At 40.8% G+C, this 22,896-nt stretch overlaps 1 protein-coding gene and 1 long non-coding RNA gene across 3 annotated transcripts in view; one reads left to right on the top strand and one right to left on the bottom strand.

Annotated features, from left to right (window-relative positions):
- Window positions 1–954: 954 nt before the first annotated feature.
- On the bottom strand, window positions 955–15,745 carry LOC138751648 (uncharacterized). The gene is made up of 3 exons (XR_011350102.1): window positions 15,684–15,745; window positions 5,256–5,328; window positions 955–1,030 (listed from the first exon to the last, which is right to left on the bottom strand). It is a non-coding gene; the product is annotated as an uncharacterized lncRNA (long non-coding RNA).
- ice1 (KIAA0947-like (H. sapiens)) overlaps window positions 15,693–22,896 on the top strand; it is a 65,508-nt gene continuing 58,304 nt past the window's right edge. Inside the window, exon 1 of one of the 2 annotated variants that reach the window (XM_069914204.1) lies at window positions 15,693–15,876. In XM_069914204.1, the coding sequence (XP_069770305.1) occupies window positions 15,850–15,876 (27 nt within the window). In that variant the 5' untranslated portion in view covers window positions 15,693–15,849. Of the gene's footprint in view, window positions 15,961–22,896 lie in introns of both variants that reach the window. The other variant, XM_069914203.1, reaches the window with a different exon arrangement.

Raw genomic sequence — 22,896 nt, 5'->3', positions numbered from 1 at the left:
ACAATTCCACTTTACTGAGAATTGGCCAAAGTACAATGTTGATTAAGGCTAAATCCTTCTTTTATTCCTGGGGATATAAGGAAGATTTCTCTACCTCTCCTCACCCACACATTCAGTCCTCCTTCATCAGCTGCCATAAGTATTGATTATAAGGTCTCTCCAGTGATTACAGTTTTTAAATGTATCTATTTCTAAGGATTAGGACTGTTGGCAAAGCTCAGTATTTAAGGCCCAGTCCTATTTGTCTTTTTTTTTTTTTTACACACAGCCTCTGCATTCAGAGAAATTATTCCCATTTTCCTGAAATGCATGCTGTGAAAAAGCTCCGAACCGGAATGGGATGCCATTCCAATTCTGACTTTTTTTTCCTCCTAGACCCCTTGTCATTTTCCCAGAATGCCTGCAGTGTAAACTGCACTGTAGGTATTCTAGGACCAATTGGCTAATGAATATGACATAGTGATGAGATGTGATTTTCAAATGTGCAGCAAGCAGTCATTATCAGTATTTCCACCAACTTTAGTAGTTACAGAAACAAAATCACCCAAGGGTGCAAAGGATCTGGGGTTTGAAACACAGGTTTGGAGCTTGCCTTGTTCATATGTCTAATATCAACAGCTGTCCAATAAAAATACACTAAATAGATTAAGCAGTTTGATGCCATCAAATAATTCATAATATAGAAATGCAGTGGAGATGTTGGAGTGATTTTAAAAGTTCAGCTGCAATTTACAGGTGTTTAAGTCTACATCCAAATATTGTGATTGTGTATAATTTAAGGTGATGTATCCGAATAAACTATACTGTACATTAGCAAAGGTGAGTTCGGCTTCTGATTATTGTTGCACACTTAGTCCCCTAATTACTGCTGGGAATTCAATAGTCGAAGCGATCTTTAACCTTTTGTCCATCTCGTTCCTGTTTATTCATTCACATAGCACCGATGAGTGCACAGCCCTCTTTACTTTTTTGAACATACCTTTATGGTGATGCGATTCAGTCGGTCCCATTTATCGGGCAGTGCTTCTCTCTGAATTAAAAGCACCACAATTACTAAATTTAAGCTCCAATACTTAATCATACATTAAAAAAAATTGACAGCACCACCAATAACTCGATGTTAAAAATAAAATGTGCAAATATTGGAATGGCTTGTTTTTCCAAAGCTTGTCTGTAAAATGAGTTTATTTCCTTTATTGAGCTCAACCACTTCCAGTACCAGAACTATAATAATCAAGGCAAGGTTAATTAGATTTCAAATAGGATCTGTTAAATTCACAAAAATTAATGTTAAACATAATTGTGGAATTGATTTTTAAATTATAATTCATTTTTTTGTTAGATGAAAGGACGGATGGGTTTAATTTGAAATAAGTGAAATGGAACTCCTGAAATTTTTTTGAAGAAACAGAATTGGTTAAAATTGTTAGGGCTCCAGACAATGACTTTTGGGCCATCATTGAAAAAGAGCTTCTGAACCTCAGCCTAAATTTCTGAACTTGATCCGTGGCCCCATTGTTCCCAACTCAACAAGCCCGTGTTTAACTCATTTAGTACTGATATTTCTCTGGGTGCATCATATGAAAGAGCAAACATCAGGAGTTATTAAACATCAACAGCAATTAAATTCCTTGATAATGTCACCCAATGAACAGGTCCCTGACTCCGATTTGTGAAGTACCTGTATAATTATTCCATCAATTGTATAACAATTCACATCCTCACCAGGATCAATGGAATTACAAAAGGTTCTTGGTCACATAATTGGGGTCGATTTCAGATTAAGACTGCCAGCCCTATCTAGTCCCAAGATTAAATAATTTCTACAACAATGTTAAAAAATTGTTAATTGTGTATTTTCATTTATAACTACGACATTTATTTAATATGGACAGAAATGCAGAAATGATTATGTTCTGAGTGGCTTCAATTTTGATCAAGTGAAGAGTTCCAGAACCACCTAGATCCCAAGCAGTAGATTAATTCAGTTCCAGATAAACCTGGTAAAAGTGAGCTGAGCAAGAAGACTGGTGATACAACCACTCCACTGGCTGCACTACTACCGGCCTACTGCAGGGGGCAACCACTGTACCTGCAGGTAGGAAACCTGGGAGGCTGGTGCCACCTGCCTGCTGTCAAATACCGGCCAGTATAAAGACTCAAGCCAGCCCCTTTGGGAGCAGTTGGGCACATGGAGTCAGGGGCTACAGAGACCTGGTGTGCAAGTTTAAGCTGATTAAACCCTGTAGTACAATCTTCTTGTTGTTTATGCTTGTTTGTTCGCACTGCAGCCTGCCACAAAGACGTAAAGTCGCTGTGACAAAATGAATCAAAGTCTTTAAATTTGGTTTAATCTATTTAACACTTTTTCAATCTCTTGTCATTTGCTCTATGTTTTTCTATGCTCTGTCCACTAAACCTCCATCAACAGGAGAAATTTGATCAGTGTGAATTAGGGCTGAGAACTGAAGTTTCAAAGGATGGAATGCAGGAATATACATTAACCAACATTGGCAAGTGTGTGACCAGGAAGCCAGCAAGGAATGCTTTTCTGGAACAATTCATTTTGTTTGATGTCTTCACAGGGCCAGAGAAAGTGGCCCTTAGTGATTACTTTAAACCAGCAAGTTGCATTGACAGCAATACGACTTAAAGTTTTTAAGTTACTGATGCGATTCTATTAGGCTGCTAATTTTTTTATTCATATTTGACAATTCTCTTCCCCAAACACTAGAACCATGCACCACGGTGAACAAATACTGGGAGAATCATTTAAATGTAGCGATCATTTCAGGGCTTCTGGCATCCTAAAAACAGGAGAGTGGAGCTGAATTTTTAAACCCAGCCTGATTCCCCTCAGTCCGATCACCACTTTAGAAGTGGACAAAAGTCGACACATGGTTGCTGCCAGCATTAAAAGCACCTCAGGATCTACAGCCATTTTACTCCGTTTGGAGTATATTTCGGACACATATGATGCATGTCACAGTCGACATTGCGTTGTATGTTCCACGTATGTTACACATTGCAGTTGACAGTAGCAATGCACGTCCCGCCTCTTTACATACCACACTGTCTAAAATCGCAGGCAAAAATGTAAATTTGCAGTTTTGGTCGTTCCTGTGTGCCAGGATGTCAGAGACTCTTCATAAAGGTAAAATCCAGTGAAGTCTATGTAAAAATCATATTTGAGAAGGTGTTGGTGAATCATCACACCGATCCTGGTAAAAGGACTTTTTCAGATCTATCAGGTGGGGAGTTCCAGAATTTAGACCCAATGATAATGAAGGACCACTGATGTATTTCCAAATCAGGATGTATCCAACTTAGAAAAACCTGCAGGCAATGGTGTTCTTATGTTTTGAGTGTCCTTGTCTTTCATGATGGCAATGTTTGCTGATTTGGGAAGTGCTTTTGGAATAGCCTGGGCAAGTATCTACAAAGTGTCTGAATGAATGGAAACAGTTACCCGCTTAATCCATTACTTCTCATCCGGAATCATTTGAAAAAGGCAACAGCATGGATGCTCAGATTTAAAATTTGGTTTCTGAATTGTAGCAGACAAAACAAACAAACAAACAAGCCATGTGCCTGCTCAATTTCAATCAGATAACATCCATCAAAGAAATCTACCACAAAGACAGGAAATCTTGAGACTCAAGAAAAAGGAGGTCTATCAGTTAAAGAACTGGCTGATGCTAAAATGCAACATTTGTCAAAGAAGTTTGTTGATGAAATCTCGAAATTCCCGGTCAATGAGAAAGATTGTTAATACCGTCCAGGTCAAAGGGGGACTTGTACGTCAGTTTCAAATTGAGGCTATGACTGATGACCAAAAGAGGCAGAAAACTTTAATAATTTACTTTCATTATCTTTTGAAATTTTTTATCGATATATACTAAGTTTGATGGTAATTATTATTTTTAACCATAATAATTAGGGGTTGGTATTGTAGGAGTTAAAATGTGTTTTATGCTTGCATTTGTCTGTATGTAGCTTTGTTTAATATATTTCATACTGTCTCCTCTCAACATTCTATAAATGTCATAGAATGCTTGCTCGAGAGAGTTAAGCAGTCTAGTTTTTAGTCTTTGTTCAATTAAATGGATTATAGACAGAGACGGTCGGATAATTACTATTGACCTTTTAACCATCATTTAACCATTGTTTAACAATGTTGTAGCAACTTATAATAGCATTAGCAATGTTTGATATTGTTTAATAAACCTTGGAAATCTCAGCTTAACTTTAATACAAATTTGTTTGAACGAGTCAAAGAACAAAGTCTCTGTCTTTCAAGTGACAGCAAAGGAGGAGGGAGGGACATAAACAACCTGTGGTTAGTTCTGATAACAGATAATTTATCTGAAATAATTCCCCTTCTTCTCTCATCAGATGACAACTGACCTGCTGAGTATTTTGTTCTTCTCTGTTTATGCTGTTCCTTAGTTATATAATAGTTGCATTTCTGAGAATTGTCCAGGAGCTGTTTTCTGTGTACAAAACTGCTTTCTACAGCGACCAATACACTCTGTATGTTTGCTATAATTCTTTCATTTCAATGAATAATCATCTTAAATTTCCTGAAACTAATGTAAAAATATATATTCTCTCCAGTCATTAATGAATATTATAAAACATAATGAAAAATTATTTTGAAAATGCTTTAAAATGTATGGGAACATTTGCATAAAGTCAGATCTTTGTAATCTGGGGAGTCATAATATTAATTTCAAATTCCAACAGAATTTAGCTTTTTCTTTTTAAAAAAACTATATTTTAGACTGCATAGTTGGCAGGGAAGTTGGAATAGGAGCTTGGCAGAGGGTTTGAAGCAGGAGTCTGGCAGAAGGATCAGAGGAGGAGGTTGGCAGAGAAATGGTTTGGCTGGGAGATTGGTAAGGGACTGGAACTGGGCAATTCTGCACTGATAATTATATTTTAATTGAAATGGATTCAGCCTAATAAAGTTGTACTACATGTGGCAATATATGAGAATGCCTTTTTGCATTGGAAAAACAATACACATTCATGAAAGGAATTCTTCTGTGAGCATGTACATAAATGCAGAAATGCACAGGAATGGCACTTAAATCATCTCTGGGAATGGAACAATAGCTTATGGCAGGTGTTCACAGTGGATTAATCAGGATTAATCACATAATGGTAAGTGAGATTTCCCAAATGAAAATGGCATTAGAACTACGGGCAGGAACAGACTGGCAGGTTTTGACCTCTGTTTTTGGAATACTTACAACAGCTTGTCAGATGGAGGTAGATCCAGGCCAGCTCCTTTTCAACAACTCATGGTGCAAAGTCTGCTTCACACTGCCAGCAAAAACAGATGAGGTTAAGCTTAATATGTTTCTTAATGGAAAATATGGAACAAGCTTTGTTTCAGACTTACTCAGCTCCTCTCTCTTTCTTACTTTTTTTTCTAGTATATTGGCAATTGTGTTGCAGCTGCTTCCTGCTCTCAGGAAGAGTTCAAAGGTTTTTTTTTACCTTTCCTGCCAATTTGCAACCTGCTCTCATTTCACCTTTGATCCTTCCTTTACATATTTCAACTTCTCTCCTCATTTAGATAATTAATGGTGTATAGCATCCACAAAAGCCCACAGACACCTACAACTTTCTTTCCAACCTGTTTCCTGTCAGTATTCCATTCTAGTTTCCCAGTTTTTACATCTGTTCTAAAGACACCACAATGTTTCCTGAATTCACCCACTTTCCTTCACAGTAATTTTCCCTGCATCTTAGTTGGCAAGGCTCTCAGACATGTTGATTCTCTTACAAACTTAGTTCTTACTTAACTCTTCTCCTACCACGCAGAACAAGGATAAGGTTTCCAGGGCCTTGGACCAAATATTCTGGCTATGAACTAAAAATGATGGACTGTTATAAGATGAAGAATTTTTATGTTACCAAGATTATTCCAGATGGTGGCACTTGCTGCAGTTGCTTTAATGGTAGCACTGTCACTAGTACAAATCCAAGGGGAAAAGAGTTCCATCCAAAAGAAATCCTCCGCATGGTCCTAGCACCCACTGTCCTGTCTAGGTTTTAACTGCCTTTAGAACAGGTCCAGTGACATCAAAGACCCACAAATGTCAGTACCCAAGATGGAGGCACCCATGCTTGATAGCTCAGATCACAAGGGTTGTGGGCTCCAGGGGATCAGTGGACTAGCACAAGGCACCAGAGAGGGAGAACACCAGGGAGAAGACTCTATAGGGGAGAAGGCAACAGCTGAGGACTGGCATGGGGGTTGGTGGCCAAAGGATTTGCACCAGGCTGTGGACTGCTGGAGACTGGCTCGAAGGAACCAAGTATTGACATTGGAACTCATGAGGTTGCCAGTGATGAGCAGGACTCCTGAAGGGCCTTGGTTAATGACAACAATCACATCAAAGGTTTGGAACCAGAAGCCAAATTTATTAAAAGCTATTAAATATTGTTAATGTTATTATAAGTTGCTAATATATTGTTAGACATTGGTAAACAATGGTTAAATGGACACTAGTAATTATCAGACTGTCTTTGTCTGTGCTCCATTTCACTGAACAAAGACTAAGGAGAGTGACTTGGATGCACTGAAACAGTCAGGAGGCCAGGAGAACAGGAGGTGGCAGCATCAAAGGAAATGGTGGGATCCACAATCACTCTGTCTCTGAAGAGAATCAATTTTGGATCTTTTTCTCATCCTTATTTCTTGTTGACCAATCTCTATTAATTAGGAGTCATCCTTAACAATCATCAATTCACAACCAAATTTCACAATTTACTCATATTTTCAGCTTTTCAAGGTATCTCATATCACATACAGTACACATTAACAAACATTTTAGAGTTAAACAGGAAAGTCTGCAGACGCTACTATTGTAATGCAATACAAAAAAGTCCTAAAGAAACTCAGCAGGTCACACAGCATCCATAGAAATCAAAGGTATGTAACCAACATTTTTTGCCTGAGCCCTTCATCAAGGTATGAGCATAAAGCAAGAAGGTACATGAATAAAAAGGTGGGAGAAGGAGGGAAGAAGGGGTTGGGAGAAAAGTGATAGGGAAGGGGGTGGCACTCCAAATGGGAACTTTGCCTGTTTGCTTGTGCCCCTTCTTCCCTCCTTCCCCCCCCCCCCCCTATTATTCAGGTGCCTGGCTGCCTTATTTTTGCTCATACTTGTCGATGGGCTCAGCCCCAAAATGTTGGCTAAATACCTTTGCTCCCTATCCATGCTGTGTGACTTGCTGAGTTTCTCCAGCTCTTTTTGTGTGTTACAAATACTTCCCTTCTCTCTTGTAGACAAGATACATATTCAGAGATCAAACTAAAACTCTTGCTTTGGCATGTTGAGGTCTCTGATGCTGGATTAACAGATTGTCTGGACATTTGAATATTATCACATACATGCTCCAACAAACTTTGAATTTATTCTGATGTAACATCTCAAAATAAGTTATAAATGTTCTTGTGAATCCAATATGTGTAAGGGGAAAATGGAATACAAGGTCTCAGTGAGTTTCAAGGGAACGTGGAAACCAAGCGCCTAGCGAGTGCTCAGGGAACACAAAAGATGGGACTCCAAGGACACAGAGCACTGGTGAGTGGTGTCGGAACAGCAACCTGGTGAGCCAGATGCCCAACCATCAAGATTTCTGAACAGTCAGATGGCAGATTATTGAAGCACAGAAGAGTTCTCCATCCTTCATCAATAGTGCTTTTCATGATTAAGTCCACCTTTGCTATAACCAGTGACGGACTTGATGAGAGATGATGATATTATTTCTTGTACCAGATTGCAAAGTAGATTACTGAAGAATTACTATTTTTAAACTAACCAACATTAATCTGTGAGATGAATTGTCATACACCCATTGTCAGAAGTACAAATTCTCACACATGAGTCTCTTTAAAGTTGGTGACACGACAAGCTTTATTTACAAGTCTGCAGAGTTGGACTCAACTGGCTTCTCGCCAAGTCAAGCCCCGATACATACAGTGCATTGATTTTTATACCTTTTTTGCTTTTCCTTCCCCTCCTCTTTAACACTGTTTTAATTGGTTAGTTTTTGCAAAATCATTCTAAGTACACTTGCATTTGTAATTATCATGTTAGTCAAGTACACTACGAACTCTGCACACACTAAATTCTGTTTTTCACTCTTTTATCAATCTTTGGCTCCTACATGTCTCTTTGTGACCATGAAAGATCTCTGTTTGTTATAACATTGTCCAGCTGAACTTTTATGGTAAGCTCCCTGTCTATTCTGGCTTCCCCTTTTATGATTAATCATCACATTTTAACTTAAGCCCTTTTTAACCTAAATTCTCTATCTATAACACCCATGACTAAAGGAGGACAGGAATCTCTTTACACAACAATACAGCTTTGATGAACAATCCCCATAAAGTGTCACTTAAGCAAGTCTGCAATTTGCATGTAGTGCTCTCTGGCAATGGAGAATTGAATATGGATGTAATTGGTCAGCATGGGTTTCAATGGCCAGAATCAGCTTCTACTGTGCTGTGAATAAATTTTTTAAAACATTACTTTAAATGTGGTTCAATCTCTTGTAAGAGGCAGCATTAGTTTCTACCATTTTACAGAAAATTATGGGGAATTTTCAAATATACCTGGTTTTAACTTAGATAAAATCTCAGTCTGATATCTTTAACAGATATTTTCAAAGAAATCCACTCTCTGGTCCGAGGATGAAATTGGAGCTATAGCAGATGGTAAAATTTGGTGGGGATGGTCTTTCAGAGACCACAAAATCTCAATTTTCTTCTTGCTGAGCTTCAGAGGAATTGTTCCATGAATCTTCTTCTTTGGCTTGGCTTCACGGACAAAGATTTATGGAGGGGTAGTGTACACGTCAGCTGCAGGCTCGTTTTTGGCTGACAAGTCCGATGCGGGACAGGCAGACACGGTTGCAGCGGTTGCAAGGGAAAATTGGTGGGTGGGGGTTGGGTGTTTGGGTTTTTCCTCCTTTGTCTTTTGTCAGTGAGGTGGGCTCTGCGGTCTTCTTCAAAGGAGGTTGCTGCCCGCCGAACTGTGAGGCGCCAAGATGCACGGTTTGAGACGATATCAGCCCACTGGCGATGGTCAATGTGGCAGGCACCAAGAGCTTTCTTTAGGCAGTCCTTGTACCTCTTCTTTGGTGCACCTCTGTCTCGGTGGCCAGTGGAGAGCTCGCCATATAACACAATCTTGGGAAGGCGATGGTCCTCCATTCTGGAGACGTGACCTACCCAGCGCAGTTTGATCTTCAGCAGCGTGGATTCAATGCTGTCGGCCTCTGCCATCTCGAGTTCCATGAATACCACCAATGGATATGGATATTACACTTGCTTAGAGCCTTTCTCTTCCTCCTCTTAGAACAGTAGTTCACAACCTTTTTCTTTTCACTCACATACCACTTTCCTATGCCAATAGATGCTCTGTAATTAGCAATGGATTGCTTAAGGTGGTGTGTGGGTGGAAAGAAAAAGTTTGAAAACCACTGTTTTAAGTGTATGTAGAGCTCATCGAAAGAACCAAAGACTTGTTGATCCAAACCAAAGCTTTTATTAGCAAAAGACAGGAGCTCTTCACAGGTGGCCGACCAGTCCGGAATGATCCGACCTGGCTAGGGACACAACCCTTTAAGGCCCAGACAGTAGGCGTGGCTAAGCTCTCAGCCAATCACTGTAAGCACAGTCATTACACTCTAGATACTGTAACTATATACATTGGTGATAGGTCTGCACTATCACAGTGTAGCTAATTGACTCATTATGAGCCAATTACATTTTTTTCTCATGCAGAATATTGCATCAAGAACAGTGATTCTCAACCTTCCCTTCCCACTCACATACCACCTTAAACAGTCCTTTACTAATCACAAAGAACCAATGACATAGGGAATACTTAAAGTGGTATGTGAGTGGAAAGAATAAGGTTGAGAACCACTGACTTAGGGATTCATCCTGTAGTCCATGTTCTCTGCTTATTCTCCCAGTCATGCTGTCCTTGAAGGGAAGTGCTGACAAATACATTCTCATCTGGGAGCAACCGGTTTGAGTAAAACCTTGAGGCTCGGATAAAATACTTCATCACTTGTGTCTTAACTGTTTGTAGGCTTCAGCAGGTACAAAGAAACTGACAATATACCAAATTCTTACAGAACCATAGCAATCGAGAAAACCATTGAAATTGAAGTGGAGGTTTTAACCTTTCTCTTTGTATTCCACAATATTAGAAAGGGTCTATAATATCGTATTGAATCTCATTTTTTTTTAATACCATCAACTAAATGAAAAAAAAAATGTTGGGTGATTCCTGAATAAATACAAATAAGCTTTTATGTTTTTTCACGTTATAAATTTTATCATTGAAACTGATTGCAGGATTAAATGTTACATAATTAGATTGGTTGATATGTAAGTTTATTCCTCATTTTAGCATACTCACTGCCTGCTGTTGGTTCAATCCAATGTCTCAGCCATTTGATGTGTGGATAAAGCCAGTCTTGTTAAATATACATTGAGTTAGCATTCTATACCCTTAGTCCTCTCATTGCTATACTTCCAAGTGTTATTCAGGTATATGCATTCAGTACTTAAGGGAACACAGTACTCACAAGAAAATTTCCTTGGTTGCATTTAAATTGATGCTATGAGACTTAATAGGATCTGGAATTCATGCAGATAGCTTCCAAGGTTGGTCTCTACTGCCCTGTTACCTCTGGTAGACCTATCCAAGGATGAAAAGTCTAATAAACAAATTACAATATGATTCTGTGGGTTAGGCTATTTTGAATAGTTTGTGATTTGTCCCTGATTTAGATACTAGTCACCAGTTGAAGAGGACTTTTCAAGATTGAATGGATTGAAATGTTGTTGCTGTGTGTGAATACAATGCAGAGGTTGATCCTGGGTATTTGCCTGTTTTCACTTTACTGTTTTTTTTAATGTAGTAGATTAAATGTAACTGAATGCTTCAAGAATAGAATCAAGGATCCATGCTGTGCAGTGTGGTGGGAGAAGTGGTGGTAATATGAGCTATATCTCATTCAGGTCCTTAGTTTACAGCTACCCCACTTTTCCTGATATTGTCAAATGTTTATTTATTATCATTTTGAAATCATCCAAATGAGAAGTTGAATACAATGGATTAACAGTGCCTCTTAGTGATGAGCTGATAAGGTTTTTTTTGGAGCAGCTTTTTCAAGAGTTCTTGAAAGAGATGTGACCTAGCTTCACCAGAGACTTCTTCACACATGTTCCTTTTACTCTAATAAATTATCTTTTATCATATATTGATACATATGTTTGGAATTTTTAGCAACCCTCATTTCTTCTCTCCCACCCCCTGCCACCACCCCCCCCCTCCACCCCCTGCAAAATAATAGCAGTGTTCTCCGGAAATTTGGAATTCAGGATGAGTAACTTTGCTGAAAAAATAATGGCAAGTTTTGAAATTAGTGTTTGGGTGAATAAGGGAATATTAATGTCAATCAGCTAGCACCAACCTTTCACTCAATTGTCACCAAACCAAGGAGCAAATTGTAGATTTTAGGAAAGGAAAACCAGAGAGGTATGAACCAGTGATCATTAGTGGGGGGGAGGGGGGGGTATCAGAGGTGGAGAGGGTGAGCAAATTTAAATTCCTGGGAGCCACTATCTCAGAGTATCTTTTCTGAACCCATCATACTACCAATGCCATCGTGAAGAAAGCATGTTAACACCTCAACTTCCTCAGGAAGTTGTGGAGGTTTCGTATAACATCGAAAACCTTGGCAAATTTCCATAGATGTCATGGAAAGTGTGCTGACCTAGTGTGGGTGAACCAATCTTCTTTCTTTGGCTTGGCTTTGCGGACGAAGATTTATGGAGGGGTAATGTCCACGTCAGCTGCAGCTCTTTTGTGGCTGACAAGTCCGATGCGGGACAGGCAGACACAGTTGCAGCGGTTGCAAGGGAAAATTGGTTGGTTGGGGTTGGGTGTTGGGTTTTTCCTCCTTTGTCTTTTGTCGGTGAGGTGGGCTCTGCGGTCTTCTTCAAAGGAGGTTGCTGCCCGCTGAACTGTGAGGTGCCAAGATGCACGGTTTGAGGCGATATCAGCCCACTGGCGATGGTCAATGGGGCAGGCACCAAGAGCTTTCTTTAGGCAGTCCTTGTAACTCTTCTATGGTGCACCTCTGCCTCGGTGGCCAGTGGCGAGCTTGCCATATAACACGATCTTGGGAAGGCGATGGTCCTCCATTCTGGAGACGTGACCTACCCAGCGCAGTTTGATCTTCAGCAGCGTGGATTCGATGCTGTCGGCCTCTGCCATCTCGAGTACTTTAATGTTGGAGATGAAGTTGCTCCAATGAATGTGGAGGATGGAGCGGAGACAACACTGGTGGAAGCGTTCTAGGAGCCGTAGGTGATGCCGGTAAAGGACCCAATACCTCTGAGCAAAAGGCTCTGTGAAAGATTGTGAACAGATCCCAGAACATCACAGCCAAAATAAGTCAAGCTTATTGTCATCTGATGCACAAATACAACCTGATAAAACTCTGTTCTCCAGTCCTCGGTGCAAAACATGCAGACAACCACACATACAGACAAGCAATATACATGCAGGACAAGTATTCATATATACAAGTCAGGGGGAGAGTGATGCCAAGGTCAGTGGAGTAATTCTTGGGTCAGAGGTAGGGTGTTGCCAGGGTCTATGGATTAACTCAGGTCAGAGGTAGAGAGACACCACAGTCGGTGGGCTAACTTCATGGTCAGGAGAATAATACCACGGTTGATGGAATAACTTCAGGGTCAGGGAGTCACTCCAGGGTCAGAGGTAGAGTGACACGAGGGTCAGGGAGTAACTCCAGGGATGACCAAACCACAGCATCCTTAGAGACCAATATCAGGGGCAGTGCTGTAACTTCCGGGTCTTGTCTACAGTAGCTCCAGGGTCAGAAGCAGTCAGAGGAATGAAACAAAAGTCAATTATAATGTGACACCATTGTCACTGGAGTAACTCTGGGGCCAGAGAGAATATGACTTGAGGGTCAATGGAGTAATTCCAGAAACAGACAGTGAATGACATCTGGCAGAGAACCCCTAGAGTGAGAGTGTAATGCCAAAGTTAAATAGTGTAACACCAGAAAGTGCGACTGTTTAATGGTCTGTGGGAGAGTCATATTAAGGTCAGACATAGTGTAATACCAGGGGAACAGAGAATATTACAGTACAGGGCCCTGTGCTGACCAATATAAACCTAATATATAACCTAAATATAACCTAACTCAACAATTTAACCTTCCCTACCTCCTACCCATAACTCTCTATTTTTCTTTCATCCATGTGCCTAAAGAGCCTTTAAAATGTCCCAATTATACCACCCTCCCCCACCAGCCCTAGCAATGTATTTAACTCAATGGAATTGAGTCTAACACCAGAGTCACAGTGAGTTACACCATCATTATCAAGGCCCATCCCTTCGTGAGTGAAGATGAACATGGTGCCTTTAGCTCTTCTGCCCTCACAGAACTTTTTGTAGTTGATGTGCCACTGCAAATCGCAGAACGCCATTCAGTGTGATTTTTTTGCGAGAGCCTCCCAGTTAGCATGGTTGACATGGAATGGAGATCGTACTTGATTACATTTTTGTGGCAAAGACGTAGGCGGCCAACAGGGCGGGGAGCATCTGATAGCCCACCGCAGAGGGCATTTCTGGGCAATTGGCAGTCCTCCATATGGACAATGAGGCTAGCCCACCGCAGGCGGCGAGCACGGATGATTGAATAGAGGTCCGTACTTCCCATCTTCTCCAGGATTTGGACGTTTGTGACTCTGTCACGCCATGAATAGCCTAGGATGGATCTGAGGCAGTGGAAATGGAATGCATTAAGGTGGTGTTCTTGCTTTCTGTATGTGACCCAGGATTCACAGCTGTAGAGAAGAGTACTCAGCATGCAGGCCTTGTAGACTCGGATCTTCAACTTGGTGGAGAGGTGGTAGTTATCCCACACACGAGCATTGAGGTGTCCAAAGGTAGTGGATGCTTTCTCCAGGTGTATGTCCAGTTCTGCGTCGAGTGAGTTCGTTATTGTCATGGTGGAGCCCAAGTAGCAGAATTTCTCTACGTTGGCGAGCACTGACCCATTGATGGTAATTGATGGAGTGTTGTGGGTTTGTTGGCTAAAGACGACCATCTTGCCCAGGCTAACACCAGGGATATAATATAATGTCAGGGAGAGAAAGTGTGACACCAGGATTACTGCAAGTGTAAAACAGAATCTGGTGAGTTTAATATAAGAATCAGACAAAATGTTACACCAGTTACTGTATGAGTACATCAGAATCAACCTGAGTGTAATGAGAGTGGAAATCCATGGTCAGTAGCATGTTTAACTATGCCATTAGAAAAGATGGACCACCAGAATACAAGCAAGTGTAACTTCAGAGAGTGAGAAAGTATAAAAGTAACAATGGAAGTGTAATATCTGGATAAAAGTATAACAGGAAGTTCTGTGAATGTTTAGCAACTGGATCAAAGCCTTGTACCAAATCTTAGTTGGTATAATACCAGGATAATATAGTGCCAGGGTCAGAAATGGTATAACATGAGAACCATTAAGTATAACATCAGGATCAGTGATAGCATAACACTTGAGCAGCATCATTGAACTTAATGCCAGAATATAAGTGTGCAAAACTAGAATCAGTCACAGTGCAACATCAGGATCAGTTATCATGTGACACTGAATGTGATGCCAGGATCAATCACAGTACCAAACTTGTATCAATCAGGGTGTAACACCAAACTTGGGAAGAGTATCACTCTGATCTTTCATGATTGATCTGGTTGTTGCAATATCCCTGATTCTGGAATTACAATTGGTGTAAATACTAAAAAATGCTGGAGAAACTCAGCAGGTCCCACAGCATCCGTAGAGACGTGCAAACAACGTTTCAGGACTGAGCCCTTCGTCAAGGTATACCTTTCTCCAGCACTTTTGTAGATTTACTACAATCACGGCATCTTCCGACTTTCTCGTTTCATTAAAAAATAATGCATTTCTTGACTAGATAGCTCGTGTTGTATCTTTAAACTTGTGTCATTGAACTCTAACTTAACATTAAAAGTTGATCAAATTTATTGTCAGAGTACACTCATATACAAGATTCTTTTTTTGCTGTGGGCGATGCAAAATTTCTACTTATCTGTAACTAAACTGTGCTCAAAAAAGATGGGCAAACATAGGAGAGAAATGTAAATTTTAAAAAAAGTGTGCATAATGTACAAAGTAAGAGTCCTTAAATGAATCTTCACTGTCACTCCCCCCATCTCCAGCCCGTGCCATTCTCTGCCGCCTGGTGTCACTGTTCCGCTTCCCCCACCCTCGTTCCCTCCCAACGTCTTTCTCCCCGCCCCCCACCCCCCCGGACCCAGGAGAGAAGGTTCTGTTCCTGGTGCGCTGTGTTCTCCTTGACGCATTTGTCGCCCATCAAGGCATCATCTGTCATTGGAGGGGAAACACAAGCTGGTGGCGCTGGGACCCGAGAAAACCACCGGCTGCCAGAGAAGCTCCTCAGGGAGCTTCGGGTCCTCATTGACCAGCTGGCCGAACCAATGCCTGTAATTTTCGCCATTTAAAAAAAAACCCTATGCTCAGCACCCGCTATTGTTCAATATATTTTTGATCACCTTTATCAGCGGAGAGTTTCCGTGGTTTATTTCCTGTTGCGGCACCTTGAGGACCTGAATCGCTGGTCGCCGGGATGACGTCAGTGTGCGCCGCCACGGGCATGGTGCAGCGAAGGCTTCGGCTGGTGGAGTGAGGGGAGGGAACGGCGTTCTGCTGCCCGGCAACATGATGCCCGGAGAATCGCGCTCACAGGTAGCGGACACCGGGCATGGGTCCGGGGTGTCGAGTTCCGGGACGGGCCTCGGTCCCTGTGAGAACTGTCACAGCTTGCAGCAGGTAATGGGACCGAGCGGCCATGGGTGGCTCTGTGATGACGGAGGGGTCGTGGAGACGGGAGGAGGGAGGGGAGGGGATAACGGGGCGTGGCACCGGTTACAAGGATTAGAAATGGACACATTTAGCCTCGGATTTTAATAAGGAAGCGATTCGAGCCAGGTTTGTTGTGATGGAAAGGATCGCACGCAATGCCCTTCAAGCAAAGAACGCTGATTGCTATTGACCTCACGCTTGCAAATGGAACAAGGGCCCGTTCACAGGTCTCCGTCCTCATTGAATATACCGAGGATGTCATTTTCATACCTATCGATGTTACATTTAAAATCTGCATCTAACTTCTAGACCTTTCCCTAACCACACTACTAATCAGGTATGGATGAACTCTTTTGCTGACATCATTAAACTGTAAGACCAGCGGGTTCGAAGGCACCAAACTGGTGGGTGTTTTGTTAGGTCACATCCTCAAGTCTGCAACTCTATGTGTGTGTGTACATAAATAAATGCTCAGAGGCAGTTTAGTCTACCATCTCTTTGTAGTTTTACATTTTATGGGATATTATCCTTTTCTGAAACCAACTCCAAGCTGCGCAGCTAACCATTTCAAATTTCTCAGATTGCCTTTGAACTTTCAATTTTGTAATATAAAAGATAACACACATAACCCTTTCCTTGGTCACTATGCCATTACCACCCCCCCCCCCCCCCCCCCCCCCCCGCCCAAATCTGATATTGAACTGGTCTCTTGAAGAGGAAAACCTTTGGATTTGATGATCAGATGTCACAAAGATTAGATATGCTGTGGATGGTTTGGAAGGTTGACATAGGTTACCACAGGATATGGACAGGATGCGGAGTTGGGCAATCCAAATAAATGTGAGATAAATACATTTGGAAGGTTGAATTCAAAAGTAGGCTACATGGTTAATGGCAGTGTAGAAAAACAGATTGTGGTTGCAATCCATAGATCTCAGGGTTGATGTGCTGGTTGATAGGGTATATAAGAAGGCTTTGTGGAATGCTGGCCTTTAGTCAGGGAACTGAGCTCAAGAACCACAAGGTAACGTTGCAGCTCGATAAAACTCTGGTTCGGCCATACTTTGTACATTGTGTTCACTCTGGTCACCTTATTACAGTAAGGATGTGTGGAAGCTTTGGAGACAGTGCAGAGGAGATTTACCAGGATGTTGACTCGAGTGGAGAATATCTCTTAAGGCAAGGTTAACAGAGCTAGAGTTTTTCTCTTTGGAGCACTGAAGGAGGTCTACAAGATAATGAGAAGCATAGATAGGGTGGACAGTTAGCACCTTCTTCCCAGGGTAACAGTAACAAATACCAGAGAACATCTGTTTAAAGTGAGGGGAGGAAAGATTCAGGATATTGTCAGAGTTGTTTTTTTTTACACAGAGAGTGTTGGGTGCCTGATATGCATTACCAGAAGTGGTTGTGGAGGTTGGAACAATAGTGTCCTTTAAAAGACTCTTAGACAGGCATATGGATGCAAAAAAAATTATGAGTGTGACATTGGGAAGGTTTAGATTATTGAGTGGTTCTTGTCGATCAGTACATCATGGGCCAAAAGGCCTGTATTGTGCTATAATGTTCCATGAACCATTCATACTCAACTGAATTTCTGGACAAACTATGGAGAAAAAGATAATGTAAATTGTCCTTGGAGAAAAAAAATCATTATTTGTGTATTAAAAGAACTTTAGCCATTTCATGTTGTAGTATATTTATTTTAAACAAATACTTTGTCGAATCTTAGGGCACACTGGATGGATTTTGGTTTATTGGAAGATAAGTGCTCATCTTGAAGGTACTGCTGACCAGGGCTCTACCCCAATAACTGATATCATGAATTTACTTGCCACTGGTCATTTTTAAAGGGTGACTCTTATTCTTGTTGAGACATGTTGTAAATTAGCTTTTACATTTTATTCTGTCATTATTTCTCAATAATTGCCAAATGATAACAAACAGGTGGATCATGTACCATAAGTACATCCTCAGGTATATTTCAACTGGTGCTTCCCAATTCTATCACTGTTGGGTTATTCCAAAGTCATTATTATCATTATCCTCCACTGCCTTAACCTTCCTTTACAAGTTAATTTATTTCCCACCCACATAAGTTTCACAAAATTAAGACTTGTCTTAAGGACTAAACTTCAGGAGGAAACAAAAAACATTTTTGTTTGTTTTTATTGTCACAAACGTCACAAACTGTTGTTTTGTGGCAGAATTACAGTGCAAATATTGCTATAAATTACATTTCAAAAATGAATGGATAGTGCAAGAAAATAGGAGAAAATGAGGTAGTGTCTGTGGCTCACTGTCCATTGAGAAATCTAATGGCAAAGGGGAAGAAGCTGTCATTGTGTCACCGGGTGCTCAACTCTGGCTCCTGTAACTTTTTCACAATAGTAGCAGTATGAAGAGGACATGACCTGGGTGGTGAAGGTCTTTGAGGATAGAGGCTCTTGTAGATGTCCTCAAATGAATAAAGAGTGGTCCCCGTGAGGCCGAGTTAACAATCCTCTGGAGTTTTTTTTCCTGTCTTGCGCATTGCCACCTCCATACTAGACAGTGATACAACCAAACAGAATGTTCTCCATTGTACACCTGTAGAAATTTTCAAGTCTTTGGTGACATACCGAATCTCAAACTCCTCACCAAGTATAGCCACTGGCGAGTCTTCTTCATTATTGTACCAACATGGAGGCCTCAAGATAGTTCAGTCTTGAGATTATCATCCAGTGGTTCAAAGTCAAAATACCAATTCAATATAAGGACCACCTTTGCTCCAGTGAATTCAGCTGCCTGCACTCCAGTGGGACTGACAGAGTCTGAAATGGCAGCAGCATTCCTTTAGCTCAACCGTAGCTGACCTGGTCTGTGTCTGTCAATCACTTTTCAACCTCAGATATCAGAGGATCTGTTGCTCATGATTCACCATCTTGGAATTCTAGCATAATGGAAATTGTTGGGCAAGATTTTTTACACAGAGGGTGGGTGTCTGGATTGGGCTGCAGGAAGTAGTAGTGGAAGCAGATACTATAGATTAAAAGTTTTAATTTAAATTGAGCATCATATTCAGTGCAGGTGTGCGCTGAAGGGCCTGTCCTTATGCTGTAATGTTTTATGTTCTAGTGCAAAAATCAAACAAATTTGCAGAGTATATTATGTAGAGAGAAGAGTTCATTTAAGACAGTGCAAGGCTATAATGAGGTAGGGATTGTGAAATCAAAAGAAAACCTTTTACTCATGAGTGGTCTGTTCAAGAATCTGATAACAATGGGGAAGAAACAGTCTGAATCTAGTGGTATTTACTTTCAAATGTATATATTCTGCTCGATGGGAGAAAGAAGGCAACATTTGAAATGGGATAGGTCTTTTAACTGCTCTCCTGAGGCAGCAGACAGTGAGGACCGAGTCACTCGAGGGGAAGTGGCTTTGAGTGATGGCTGAGCTGCATTCACAATGTGCATTTTCAAGCTGTCTTGGGCAAAACAGACCAGCATGGTTATATATAGTGAGATGAGGAGTGAAACACAAAAGTCTGCAGATGCTGTGATTGTAGTAAAAACACACAATTGCTGGAGCAACTCAGCCAGTCTCGCATCATCCATAGGAGGTAAAGATATATTACTGATGTTTCAGGCCTGAGCACTTCAAACTATAAGCCAAAAACAGGAAGGCATCAGAATAAAGACTGAAGACTGGCAGGGGGAGGAGTCCAGAAAGTTTATTTGGATATGATAAGAGGAGAAGTGAGAATTTAATTTTAGCTCTGTGAAAGGAGACAAAGGGAAAAGGGGAGAGAGAGAGAGCTAGGGGAAAGGCAGCAGAGGGAAGAAGGGAGGAGCATTCAGCAGGAACAGATGTTGATGCTAGTGATATCCGGTAGGAAGATGCGCAGAGATGAGGTGTCATTCTTCCAACTTGCAAGTTTTTTTTTGTTATAGGTTGTTCTGACACCAGGCTGCCAATCTCTTTCTTGTACTCTGTCTTGTCATTGTTTGAGACCAGCGAATGATCTGGAATCTTGTAAATTTGGTCACACAGATATTAGTTCATAAGGAGTACATCAAGGGCCTTGCAAGGCACCAATGTTGAGAATTATCATGGAAGAGATATTGTCGCCAATCCTCACTGTTTGAGGACTGCTCAGGACGTTGATCCAATTGCGTCGGGAGGTTTTTGAGACTGAAATCCAGAAATTTGGATGCGTGTTCGATTGGAAGTATGGTGTTGAAAACTGGATTGTCGTCATCCAAATGATTACAGAGAGGGTTAGTGTTTGGCATTGTAGTAGTGGGTCAATGCTGGGTTGTAGGAGAGAACAGAGGGGTGAGTGCTAGTTATAACAGTTGACTGGGTTAATACAGAGTTATAATAAAGTGTTACACCTTGGACCCTTGGGGATGTCAAGTTTTGGGTGCAATATTAAACTAATCCATTTGTCCTATCTTTATTCCTACTTTTACTAAGTTCCCTCGGTATTGTCAGCAACATAATCACAATATGAAATGCTGTATATTTTGGATATAAATTGGTACTTCATTTCTGCACCAACTTCAGTCCAAAGATGTTTCTTTGGCTTTACAATACTTTGGGACATCCTGAGGTAGTGAAAGGCATGGCATGATGGTGCATATTTTTCTTTCTTGTTGTACGTGTACTGCTCTATTTGCTGGTGTTACTTTGGTCAATGGGTATAATTAGTGGATATTGCCTTTGATCTGAGGTAAGGAAGAAAGACTGCAGGTGTTGGAAAACTGAACCAATGCACAAAGTGCTGGAGGAACTTGGCAGGACAGGCATCAACCACGAAGGCACTAGATCTGGCTGTTATTTTGTAGCTTTATGTAAGTCTTTATGGGATTAGTGAAGTTTATAGCAATGAAGTCCCTTGAGGACTGATTACAATACACAAGTGTGCTGGAGAAACTAACTCATGCATGACCTGTGTGACTTGCTGAGTTTCTCCATCACATTTGTGTATTGCACTCAACCCCAGCATATGCAAACTTTCTTGTTGACCTTCTGGAGTACAGTATAAATCTGAGCTTGAACAGAGAATGTTTAACTTCAAGGCAGCGAATAGAAAACATATTATTGCAGTAAATAATGAACAAAATAGCAGTAAAATTCAATAGAGAAAGGTTGAAGAAGGGAAATACAATTTAACATTTTTTAATGCCAGTAAACCTAATGTCAAGTGTTTTGTAAGGTTTAGTTTCCAAAGAGCAACTTATAATATTGTCATATTTTTTGACCTTGGATTGTTTTAACTTACAAAAAAGTCAGTAACCTCACATTTTAAATTCAATCAGTCTTGCTAAGACCGAAGGCCCTACTTCTAATAACTGTCATGCTACCAGTTCCAGAATAGAGGCAGATTCTTATTCCAGATTTACACCATAACAGCATTGTCAGCATTTGCTCCTAACATTTGGGTTGTAATATCATTGCAGCTACAGCCCTACCTTGGCAACCAGTATTTCATTTTGTAAAATTAGGCATTTTAAAGTGAGAATTGTCTTCAAAGGGCAGAAGAAAACGTTGGTGTAAATTTGTATTTTAAATGCTGTTGTGCCGCTGTCAGAGGATTGATCTTAAGCAAATACAAAGTGATCTAATTCGATAAACCAGGTCATGGAATGGCATGTCCCCAGGGAGTGTTGTTGAAAAGAGAGACCCAAGGGTACAAGTACATAATTCCCTGAAAATAGGAATGCAGGCCAACAGTGTAGTGAAGAAGGCATTTGTCATGCTTGCCTTCTTCAGTTTGGCCATTGAGTCGAAGCTGGTTAGACTGCACGTGGAATAAGCATGTGGGAAAGATTTGATTAAGCTAGGAAAGGTGCAGGAAAGATTAACAAGAGTTGAAGGCTTGAATTATAAAGGAAGGTTGGATAGGCTGAAGGGCGACCTTTCCAGAGGTTTACAAAATTGAGGGGCATTCCCAGGGTAGGTGAGTCTAAAACTAGAGGAAATAGGCTTGTGGTGAGGGTGAAAGATTTAAAGAGGATTTGAGGGGCAAGTTTTTCTACACTGAGGATGGTGGGTATGTGGAGTGAGCTGCCAGATGAAGTGTTAGATGTAGGTATGATTACACTGTTTAAAAAGCTTTTGGTCTGATTCATGATTAGGAAAGGTTTAGAGGGAAATGAAATGAACACAAGTAAAACTGATTAGCTTTAATGGATATTTTGGTTAGCTTGGATGACTTGCGTTAAGGGGGGCTGTTTCATGGCTGCATGAATCTGTGAACTTAAATCTTCAGCATAAAAGCCAAAGTTATGACAAAGTGTATCAAAAAATATTTTTTCCTTATTTATAAATTTTTTTTTCAATGTATTTTAAATCTAGAGATATAGCACAGTAACTGGCCCCTCCATCTTTGAGCCCATGCAGCTCAAACACACCAACCAACCTACAAATCCCTTATGTTTTTGGTGGGTGGGAGGAAATCATCCAAACTCCTTACAAACAGCGGCAGATTTTAAATCAGGTCGCATGTACTGTAATGGTGTTATGCTAACCATTGCCCTAACCATGCTGCCCATTTCTCTTCTAGCTTGCTGGACCAAAGCTTTAATATTTCTGGAATCTAAACATGTTTGTTTTATTTTAAGTATCTGCAATATTTTGTTCCTCAAATCTTCTAGATCACCATTTTTCTTTTCTTTATCTGGATGTTGAATGTTAGTAAATGGAGGGATAAATTCCACTGAGAGCTATATTCCTACCAACAGAGCTAATTGGGTGACATTTATGAACTGGGGGGGGGAGGGGGGGGGAGGGCTTGCTGGATTTTCAGGAAGGGTAAATAGAAGTTTAGTATTGAGCTTTCAGTTATTCTGATGTTCACAATTGAATAATGATGTAAGCAATACGAGTAGGAGCAGTTTAAGAAGTAACAGATCACCA

Source organism: Narcine bancroftii, chromosome 1 (assembly GCF_036971445.1).
Source record: "Narcine bancroftii isolate sNarBan1 chromosome 1, sNarBan1.hap1, whole genome shotgun sequence".
Taxonomy (NCBI): Eukaryota; Metazoa; Chordata; class Chondrichthyes; order Torpediniformes; family Narcinidae; genus Narcine; species Narcine bancroftii.
This window is presented reverse-complemented; position numbering and strand designations above follow the sequence as displayed.